Source organism: Gymnodraco acuticeps, unplaced genomic scaffold (assembly GCF_902827175.1).
Source record: "Gymnodraco acuticeps unplaced genomic scaffold, fGymAcu1.1, whole genome shotgun sequence".
Lineage (NCBI taxonomy): Eukaryota > Metazoa > Chordata > Actinopteri > Perciformes > Bathydraconidae > Gymnodraco > Gymnodraco acuticeps.
Window position 1 is genome coordinate 3,814,482 of NW_022991154.1, and position 11,633 is coordinate 3,826,114.

Here is an 11,633-nt window from a genome sequence, read left to right on the forward strand (position 1 = left end):
CCAGCCCTTTGTCTTGTCTTACAGGTAAGATTGTTGCCAAAGTGCCCTGTAATTGTCTGCGATTTTATTTGATATGGTTAATAGAATTGTTTGGGGAATTTACTTTGATATTGTAGTTAAAGCAACACAAAACCTTCAAATGAACAGAAGGCATTTTAAAGTGTATTTGTATTATTATTTTCAATGTTTCATTGTGTCATTAAATATGAGTTGTCAGTCAATCAAAACCACAGTAATTTAGACTAGATGCATTGTAAAGTGACAGCCAATTAATTTACCAATACTAACAGAAATAAGAAGTTATCTTGAAGTTATGGAGTGTATTTATAGGTCCACAGCATTTGCTGAAATGCAACGTAAGTTGCGTAAGTGTCGTTCTGGTCTTGTTAAGAAAAATATCACAGACCTAGCTAGTGGAACTTTTTCCACAGAAGATTGTTCAAGTGAAAACTGTTCTCATATCTGCCAGTGGATTATTCAGTGTGATTGAGGCAATACAGTAATTCTAAAAAGATACGTTTGTTTTGTAAAATGTTTAAAACTGTACGCAAAAATAATAAGAATCCAGTAAGCAGGACTGTTATGAGAATACAATTCCAACAGAAACAGAACCCTAACTAACCCTAACCCCCCCCAAAAAAATGAAAGTGGGAACAAATTGAAGAAACTTCCGGGAGAGAGAATGGTTAGGGATCCCTCTCCCTGCATTTACAGACACGCAATTGTGCGAGACTTTATATAACCGATTTACACACTGCACCACGTGAATGGTTATTTGTCTGTAAGACCGTACTGGGGGCTCTATAGTCCAATCATCATTTGTAAACGACTTGTGTAAACTGGCTGTCAAATGATTTCAAAACAACGGCGTCACTATTATTTTATTTCTGACATTAATTATATCTTTCGTAGAACTTCGTTATTGCCAAAAGGTTGTTCAAGTACAATTCAACATTCTTATCGATGAGGGTAAAACGCTGATGACGACTGAAGTGAAATGAAACGGGAAGTGAAAGTTAAAGCTGCTGGTTTGGACATAAACCAAAAAGAGCGTAGATAGAAGAGAAAGCAAGGCTTAAAGTTGCTTGAGAAGTGAAGGTAAGGCCTACTTTGCCAATATTTCTCCTGAAAGTACGAAAATAGTCCGTAATTGCTCACATACTTAATGCTAATATTTGACCAATATGGTTTATTTTGTATTCGTTTTTCTTTGTTTTGGACTCCGTTTTGGGCAAATGTGTTAAACCCATTTGTGGTGGTGGCGTTTCGACAGGGAGACTAAGAGAGAAAGTAGTATAGATATCATTTGTGACGCACCCCTAAACGTGTATTTGATTCCGACAGCTAGTTCAGTGTTGTTGCTAACGTCAGTTAGAGAGCTAGCTTGACTGTTGTTGTCGACACAATTCATATTAAAAGTACTGTCATTGTAGTGACGTGTGTGTGTGTGTGTGTGTGTGTGTGTGTGTGTGTGTGTGTGTGTGTGTGTGTGTGTGTGTGTGTGTGTGTGTGTGTGTGTGTGTGTGTGTGTGTGTGTGTGTGTGTGTGTGTGTGTGTGTGTGTGTGTGTGTGTGTGTGTGTGTGTGTGTGTGTGTGTGTGTGTGTGTGTGTGTGTGTGTGTGTGTGTGTGTGTGTGTGTGTGTGTGTGTGTGTGTGTGTTTACAGTACCCTGCTCATCACCATGACGTCAACAAATTACCTGTACTTCATCGTAAAGACAAAACCTCAATTCCCAGGACACATCAATGCTGGCCAAATATGCTACATCAAGGAATCAATCTACAATAAAAAAAAAACAGTCAGAGAAAGGTCTCCATCTTCTGCAAAGTTGCCCGTCTTCCTTCTTGGTTCAATTTCAAGCTTAGATTATGAAATAGAGGTGAGTAACATGGATAGGCTGAGTGCACAGGAAGTGGAGCTGCTTCTGGCCCTCCCTGAGGACGAAGAGAGGCTGACCTGGTTCAGAGAGAGAGAAGCTCTTCAAACAGCTCTGGGACTCACACTGGGAAGTCCTGTGATTGTGGAGGAAGGAGGAGAGAAGCTCAGAGGCATCATTCGCTACATTGGACCGATTACAGAGACCCCATTGGATCTCATTTCAGGAAAGTTCTTTGGCATTGAACTGCAGGTGGGACTTTAAGGATGTCTGTTCAACCAGATCATGTATTTTCTTTCCTGCTGTCCCTGGCTGAAATACCCATTTTCATACAATTGTATTTTAGGTTAGATATATACTTTTCATATTAAAAGCATCAACTCAACAATGGAGGTCAATGGAATTGGATGTGTTACATGCAAAGAAAAACAAGTGATTACATATGGTGATTTTGCACCTTAGATTATGTCAGAGATAAAGATTAATGGCTGATACCACTAGTGGATGTTTTTGGTTGAACTTGTATATAGTTTATCAATCATTAACAGTCAAATGTACAGATCCATTTATAGATGTATTGAATTTGAAAATGTAAGGTATACTATTAAGCAGTGCTGCTATGCTTCTTTCTCCCCAGGGGGAAGACAGAGGGAATGGGCACACTGATGTGTCCTACAGAAACACAACCTTCTTCCCCTGTGAGAAATATTCAGGCATTTTTGCCGCATTCTCCAGAGTCAGACCTGCGGTTCCCAGCTCCTTGTCACCCTCCGTCCCAAAGCACTCTGCACAAACTGAAGCAGAAGGGCTAAACGTGGGGGATAGAGTCACCTACTTCATCGATGAGAAATGTCGACATGGAATGGTGCTGTATCTGCAGGGAGATTCTGTTAAGATCTCTACAGTAAGTAATATAGCATTCCTTTTTTTAACTTTTGTAGCTTAGTGACATCACTATGTATCAAATGCGCTTCTATTGCTAGCACTCCAACACACTGTACGTGATTAGCTATGGGGCGGGACAACGCTAAGCAGTTGACCAACCACAACAGAGCCGGCCAGTTAACCAATCAGAGCAGACTAGGCACTCGTTTCAGACAGAGGGTGAACAAATAGTGAAAAATAAAGACCTTTTTTAACATTAAAGCATGTAAACATGTCACAGTAGAGGCACAACATACACATTTGAAAAATAAGCACAATAGGGCCCCTTTAAATATGTGATATGTTTTTGCTGCTTTTTAAAATGTTGTTTAAAAATGCAGCCATTCCTTAGTGCTCTACTCGTCTGGTGAATAAAAGACACCAGTCACGCTGACTTATTCCTAATATGTGTTCATATTATATCAATATGTATATAGTTGATCTTATTATCACCAGGGATCCTCATAGCACTGTAGCTTCCTGGTTCTTTGTGTATACTGTAAAGGGGATGCTAATAAAAAAGAAAAGTGTCACTTCCTTAAGTACAAAGTGAGCAATTTGCATTACATTTACCATTTTGTGTTTTTTCAGGACAAAGATGAGTCTGGAAAGAGAGGGGGCGAAGTAGAAGTTCCACTGCATGAGGTTGTTAAGGGGGAGGTGCCTGCAGGTTCGAGCCACTCCTTATATGATCAACTTTGAAACTATTACACACATTTGTCAAACCTCTGACCCAAATGTATGTTTCACCGCAGAGCCAGAGAGTATGGTTGTTGATTCACCTCCAGAGGAACCAGACACTGAGGATCTGTATACGGATCTCAGCGTGAACTCTGTGGTGGAGGTGACTCTGGGTGATCGCAACTCCTACGGAATCATCCGCTGGATCGGCACTCCGCTGGGTCGACAGGAAATCATGGCTGGACTAGAGCTGGTAATATTTATACCCAGGCCTTTCGCTTTAAAATGTTTTGTTGGAAGATATATTGTCACAGAAATATCTGCGATAAACAATATTATTCTTATTTTAGGCCCCAATTCTATTTGAAATGTGCCATCTGTTCAAGTAAAGGAAACTCATAATATTATATTGAAATAATCTCCAATCAAAAGTTAAAGGCTGACCTTTCTGGGACAGTTTGTAAAGGTTCTAATGCATGTTACTGCTTTCCATTTCATTGTGTGTGTATTAAGACAACTCTTATGTGTATCTGTCTCCAGGAGGAAGACAAAGGAGTGAGTGATGGTACTATCTTTAGTGAACGTTTCTTCCGTTGTCCCAACAAGAGAGCTCTGTTTGTGAAGCTGCAGTCCTGCCGTCCTGACTCACGATTTCAGAGCGCATCTGCAGATCCCTGCAACAAGATGCCAAAACTTGAAGAAACAGGTCAGAACAACACAGATGAAGTGATTTTAGTTCAGTTTTGAGCATGTCCTTGCTTAGAGTGGTGTTATGTTGTTGTTTTATGAAAATCCATGTATTTCTCTAAAGTACGATTATAAGTCGGCAGTGCCCCCTTGTGGACACATTGATGCTGTGACCGAGTGACAGAAAACAATTATATTTTTATGTTTTATTTCCAGTCCCACATAACTGGAATATTTTGGTTGTTTTTTAAATAGTATTTATTTGATTTAGATTTTATTACATATCTAATAGAACTACATTCAATCATTTCAGATAAATAATCATTTTAGAATGTAAAATAAAAAAACCTGCATAGTCCACACCCATTATGATTATTATACTAATTAAAAAATTAAAAAATAACCCTATTTGTATAGCACCTTGTATACATAAAATCCAGCTCAAAGAGCTTTACAATATATCTTTTAAACCTCAAATAAACATAAAAACAGGAATAGAATGGCATATAAGATACCATTAATATTAAAATAGAATGCATTTTAGATAAAAAATAAATACCACCAAATAATGTTAATATTTAAATCAGTCTAGGCAGACGGAACATATACATTTAGAAACACTGCAGCAGCATTCAAGCGCTGGTTATCTGTTCTCATGTTTGTGTTTTAGATTTTTCCATTACGTTTCACAAGTGAAAAGTCAACACTGTGTGTGTGTGTGTGTGTGTGTGTGTGTGTGTGTGTCTGTGTGTGTGTGTGTGTGTGTTGTGTGTGTGTGTGTGTGTGTGTGTGTGTGTGTGTGTGTGTGTGTGTGTGTGTGGTGTGTGTGTGTGTGTGTGTGTGTGTGTGTGTGTGTGTGTGGGTGTGTGTGTGTGTGTGTGTGTGTGTGTGTGTGTGTTGTGTGTGTGTGTGTGTGTGTGTGTGTGTGTGTGTGTGTGTGTGTGTGTGTGTGTGTGTGTGTGTGTGTGTGTGTGTGTGTGTGTTTTCAGAGAGAGAGACGGAGCACAGTGCAGGGAAGCTGGAGACTGTCCCTCCTATCAGCACAGAGCAGGTTAAGCACATTCTGATTGGACGGATGAAGGGGATCCAAGGCCACTGCAACTCCTGCTACATGGACGCTGCGCTCTTTAGGTCAGGACCATGAAAACAAGACAGTAAAAGAATAAATAATTGTATGGTCTTTATGGGAAATTCAGCTGGGTTCATCTTATTTCTTATTCCTTTATGTGTTCGAAGTTACTCGTACAGTATGCTTGAACTTGGAATATAGTCCTTGCAAAAAACCTTGATTTTCAACATAATTTGTGAGTCATGAAAGCCAATAATTCTATTTAAAAAATAAAACAACCCTGCGACACATTTGTTTGTTTACCTCTGCCGTTTCAAATCATGTACAGTATTGTTTACTGTCCTTTATAACCATTCTCAAGTTAGTTTCAGATCTCTCCAAGAGTACCTTTTATGTATTTAAACATGTTTTTATACATACTTAAATATAAAAAACCCTTTTTCTGTGTGTGCTCTCAGCTTGTTTTCCTGCTCCTCTGTGTTGGACTCCATGCTGTTTAAATCAACAGAACCTCAAGACGCCCCGATTCAAAGAACACTGCTCCAGGACATTGTTAATCCCCTCCGCAGGTGTGTGTTTGCATTTGTTTAGCAGAGCAGTGAATGCTCTTTACGGTTATTCATTAATGTATCAATTCTGTTGTTGTGTTCTTTGCAGTAAGGGCTTTGTGGAAGGGCGTCACATCATGAAGCTCCGGCAGCAGCTGCAGAAACATGGCTACAGTCACTCCTTCACCACGGATGAGAAGGGTCAGTTTGATCTGGAAGCTTTTAAATACCTGATTTGTTTTTTCTAACGTGACTTTGCTTTTGTCTTTCAGATCCAGAGGAGTTCCTTACTGTCATCATGCACCACATTCTTGCTCTGGATCCTCTACTCAAACTGTACAGTTACACCACATTTGCATAGCTTGAATACAATTCAACTTTTAAATAAAGTTACAATCGATTTTTTACATTTTCCTCCCTCTCACATTTAGCTCAACAGGAGGTAAAGTGCAGGAGAGTTACTGCTATCAGATCTTCTTGGACCAGAACCGCCTGTTGCTGCCCACCGTGCAGCAGCTACTGGAGCATTCCTTCCACACTGCAGCTCTCAAGCTGGCAGAGGTAAACTGTCCACACATGTCCACAGTATGGAGTCGTGCAGTAGTGACATCTTTTTTGTAGGCCAACCCGGAAGTTAGCATCGCAAAGGCACCCTTGACAAAAAAATCAATGGGATTTTTTTTTTATTGGGTTTTGGATTATGGCAGGAAATAAGATCTGTGTTAAACACACATTTAGGATAGCAGGATAATCTCCACATATTAACACCACTTTTATAATATGTTATAAAAATTAAAATATTAAAATATTTTTTATTATAAATAAACTGTGAACTTTAATGCTACGATGTATGTGATGTCAGATAGTAATATAAGAGTAATAAATGAAAAACAGGTATGAAATACTATATCACAGCAAAACAAGAATAGAGTTTAAAAGGAGAGTGATTTGTAAAATATCCATGAAGAAAAAGTAATTCTGTTTCATCTGGGTGTTGAGAGATGTATTCATAGATCACTTCATGTTGCTCTCAAAGTGCACCAGATTGATGCTTTTAACTTCAATATTTAAAAAAAAATCTTCCCAGGGGAGCATGCCCCCAGACCCCCCTAGAGGAGGTTAGGTCCGCCCCCCACTTAAATAAAATAGCACTTTACTCCTGCTTACACATACAGTATATGCTGTGAGCTGATTATCGAGCCTTCATTGTAACAGTCGAGGGTGTACTGTGTGTGTGTGCGTGTGGGGAGTGTTGCAGTAGAACATTCCACTGTAGCGCCGGTACATTAATGGGAAACCCTACATGTTTGAGCACCCTCTATGAAACGTCAAGCTACCCCACAGCACCCCCAAAAGAAAATATCCGGCGTTGACACTGGCCGGCCCTCTCTGTAGATCTGTTCTAGCACCGGGTCTGTCCTCATATCTGTTCACAAACTAGACAAAAGTTAAACAAGTACAAACCACAGACTGTCTGTGTCATGGTGAATACAGTCGCTGCTTTATTTATGTCTGTAGGCCGTTGTTGTGAGTATGGACGGTCGGAGCATATACTGCGTTAGCTTAGCCGATATCCATTCAGAAAACACGCATTTTAAAAGGTTTTTCGCCTGCCGTCTGTCTGCAGACTTGTCAAAGCATTAATTCATGGTTGTTACTTCTGCATCATTTTGAAACGTGTATTACAATTAAATCACGGTCAAATATGTTCATTTTGTTGTAGTTGCAAGCGATTCTCTCACTAGCTTAGCATACTCAGCCCGGTTGTTGGCCCGGAAAGAACCTCGATTTTGGAGAGCCAGAAAAAGTACCCGCTAGCCGGAACTACGCCTAGTGGAAACGCAACCAAAAACGGGCCGGGCACGGCACGCTTAAACCGTGCTCCGCGCTGTAGTGGGAAAATTCGCCAAGACTCATTCCTGCACCACTTCACTGAAGAGCTTAGTTAGTGGTTTAAATGCATTTTTATTAACAAAAGTACGACTTTAGCAATTTGTATTGTGATTTACCTACATCCCTGTCATTATTTTCAGCCTGTTTCAATTAATCATGTTTATATTAAAACAAGGGAAATGGTAGGGATCATTTTCACCATCCATTTTTCTCGAAGTAATCATCAGTTGTTAGTTAGTAAATCTGGACATAGTCTGACTTTTGGTCACTTTTTAAACCAACAACAATTGTAGCTTAGGGTTTATTTGAGTGGTAAAAGCTGTAATAGCCTAATTATTTTGGGTATTGATACTTTTGTCGAACAATAACTTATAGTGTAACCAATTAAGCAACTATTTGTTTTAAGATAAATATTATTTATTGTGTTTATGATACTATGACAGCTCAATTCCTGAATAAAAAATATAAATAACATACGTATTCTTCATCTTCTTTCGTCAGGGAAACTGATGTTTCCTTTGGTTCTCCAGTAGATGTCTCTGTTGGTCAGATATTCTCATCTCCTGGAACAAGTACATTTGTGTGTGTAATCTTCATTATTTAATTTTTATATTGACTGCAGGCACCATCCTGCCTCATCCTCCAGATGCCTCGCTTTGGGAAGAAATTCAAGATGTTTGACAAGATCATTCCCTCTTTGGAGCTGGACATTACTGACCTCCTCTGTGAAGGTACCAGTAAACACACACACAACACATAGACTGACATGATTTAATAAAAATGGACTCAACATGTTGCATGTGTTACAGGTCTTCAGCAGTGCATGCTGTGCGGAGACTTGGCCGAGCTCGAGTGCTCCGACTGTTTCAAAGAGTCCCTTTTCAGCCACACAGGATTCAAAATATTCTGCGGGAAGTGTTCAACTCAGGTGCGCTTTGTATCATTGTCTGCCATTAACACCAGCTCTGTTAAAATATATATGTAGCTAAGGTATTTCTGAATCTGTTTATATTACTCCGTTTTTTAGGTAAAAAGTGTTTTCGACATATTTGGTCAAGATTTTGCATAGAACAACATGACATGCATATCCTCTATTGATACTGTACGTAGCTTAGTAAAGCATGTAGTGCTAAAATACTTTCAATTAAAAGGATAGTTCTGATGTCTTTAAGTGGGGTGGTACAAGGTACTTATCCACAGTCAGTGTATTAAATGGCAGTATGCATGGAAGAAAGCAATAGCTAGGGTCATCAGCAAAACTTCCATTCCAAAAACATGGATGTCAGAATGTCAGTCAGTCAATATGTCAGTTTAATTGCGCACTATATTTAGTATATTTTCTCCGAGTCACACAGCCATTTCTGATGGGGAACTGGAGCTTTTATATATGCTTTATTCGAAGTCAGCAGACTTCTTTGGAAGAAACAGTTGAAGTTATTTTTAACTCAAGGGACAATAAATTCACAAAAAAATCAAATGAAAGCAGCGGTAGACCTTCAATGTTCTGCAATGCAAAATCCATTTTTTTGTCAATGGAGTCTGTTGGCTTTGAAAAAAGAAGAGATAATCGGGAAATTGGTGAAAATATTCTAAATATAGTGTACCTGGCTAAAATATATTTAGCATTTATTTTATTCAGTAGATTTAAATACTTTTATTGTCCTATGCACAACATCTTCTGCGTGGTTATTGGCTATGAAAATGCCCTGTTATGCTTTTGGCGGTTTCCCTTTTCCTGTAGTGTGTTATATGGGTTCTTAAATGGTCTGCAAAGGCTCAAATCCCAAAGTTTCTCTCCCACATTACCCTCCTCCCCTGAAACCGCTCAATTGGACACTTTGTTTTCCGTAACAAAGTGACATCTCTAAGTAACACTCGCGCTTCTATTGGCTGGTGTTCCAACACATTATAAGATAGCTAACCAATCAGAGCAGACTGGGCTCTGGATTCACACAGAGGGGGAAAGGAAGTGCTGCAGAACAGGCAGTGTGAGAAAAAAAAGTTTGAACCTTAAAGCATGTAAACATGTCTAGTAAAGGCACAAAATACAATTATTAACCTGTAAATGAGCATAACAGGTTCACTTTAAGTCTGAGACTCCTGCAACAATGCAACATATATTCAACATGAAAGGAAAAAGACATACCAATTTGTAATAAAATGGTGCAATACTCCGAACGATGCAATTAAATTACAGCAATAAGTGTAGAATAAGATAAACAGAATATGATTGTAACTATACAGTAGAATACATACTATATACTGTACTAATAAATATATGTAATTTTGTTATGATAATATTGTTTCCTTAACCTTGGATAAGTATCTCATACTGTAAAACAAAATCCAGATGATCCCTTTCAGTAAATATACCAAATCTTCTTTTGATATACTATGAAAAAAATCAGCTGCACGCTAACTGCATGTGTTTCTTTCCTTAGGTGCACTCTCACCCTCAGCGCAGGTCCCATCAACCCACCGCACTGGATATTCCCAAGGCTTACCTGGCCAGCAGCAAACCTCATACTCTGATCAGAGACAAGCTGGAGCTGTTCGCTGTGCTCTGCATCGAGACCAGCCACTACGTGTCCTTCATCAAACACGGACCCAACAGCAACGACTGGATCTTCTTCGACAGCATGGCAGACAGACAAGGTGAGCCGTCTGTTTGGATAAATGGCCCATGACTTTTACAACATTTACACATGTATTCGGTGGCTTATTTGTGCTTTGTGTTCAGGAGAAAGTGACGGCTTCAACATCCCAGAGGTTCACGCCTGCCCCGAGGTCGGCACATACCTGGAAATGTCCATCGCAGAGCTGGCCAATCAGGTGCCTCGAGACATGAAAGGTGTGGCCAAACGTCTCTTCTGCGACGCCTACATGTACCTGTATCAGAGCCCCAGCATGTGTCTCTATCGCTAAGCCGACGCCACCCCATAGCTTTCTTTTTGCACAAAATGTAAAAATGGGTTTTGATTTGTGGATTGGTTTGATATTCTTTTATGAATGTGTGGTAGTACACACATAATCATTTAAAATGTGTATATATAGAATGTTCTGCCCTGGTTTCTGGAAATGTTTTGTCAGGCTTAAATAATTTATATTTTCTGTGATACTTTAAGAAGATAAAGCAGAAACTGACATCGCTTGCTCAATCATTTTTGCACAAAAAAATCATGGCATTGCTAGAAATCACTGATGTGTGTGACAAATGTTAAGTGAATGAGTGTAGAGGTTGAAAAAGATTACCAAGGAAGAAAGCCAAATAATGATTTCAGAGTGGCGGTCTAATAAATGCAACTTAAAGTTCTATTGGGAAAACACCGGTTTTATTTTGATATTAATGTTTCCTTAAAAATATGTGGTTATAAACAAAAATTAAGTTTCTATTTATAGATGCTTAGATATCTTTGGTTTTCAGAAAGACCAAAAATAATTTTCTTTTGATGTTCTCATATAAAACAGATAATTAAATGGCTATGGAACTTATCTTGCATATCTTTCTTAACTGTCGCACAGAAGCAATATGACTTAATGTGTATATACTGTATAATACAGCCACAAGGAAACCTGGACTGTATAGTAAGTACTCCTGGAGGTTCTTTACAGGTTTTTTAAAGGTTTTAAATGATAAACTCAGAGTATTAATATCTAAAGACAATGACGTCACATTCCCTCTGTGTGTCCCTGAACGTTCTCTGAAGTTATTATATACAGTATATATTTATGTGAACCTCTACAGAATTTCGCTGGCACTGGAGGATTTCTTGCTTGAAAAGCCTCCGTTGGACACCTTTATTTAATTCTGTAACATAATGACATCACTATGTAAAACTTGCGCTTCTATTGGCTAGCGTTCCAATACATTGTACATAATAATAATAATAATCCTTATATTTATTATAGCGCTTTATGAAAGACTCTCAAAGCGCTTTTACAAATTACACATACA

The 11,633-nt window shown here is 38.8% G+C and overlaps 1 protein-coding gene across 1 annotated transcript; it reads left to right on the forward strand.

Moving 5' to 3' along the window:
- The first annotated feature begins 713 nt into the window (after window positions 1-713).
- Window positions 714-11,004, forward strand: cyldl (cylindromatosis (turban tumor syndrome), like). Its single transcript, XM_034237518.1, has 15 exons — window positions 714-1,098; window positions 1,666-2,128; window positions 2,514-2,780; window positions 3,392-3,470; window positions 3,556-3,734; window positions 4,022-4,187; window positions 5,158-5,299; window positions 5,696-5,806; window positions 5,895-5,986; window positions 6,058-6,121; window positions 6,217-6,346; window positions 8,301-8,409; window positions 8,488-8,606; window positions 10,120-10,333; window positions 10,419-11,004. The coding sequence occupies exons 2-15, from the start codon at window positions 1,682-1,684 to the stop codon at window positions 10,601-10,603; spliced, it is 2,304 nt and encodes a 767-aa protein (XP_034093409.1). The 5' UTR covers window positions 714-1,098; window positions 1,666-1,681; the 3' UTR covers window positions 10,604-11,004.
- The last annotated feature ends 629 nt before the right edge of the window (window positions 11,005-11,633 follow it).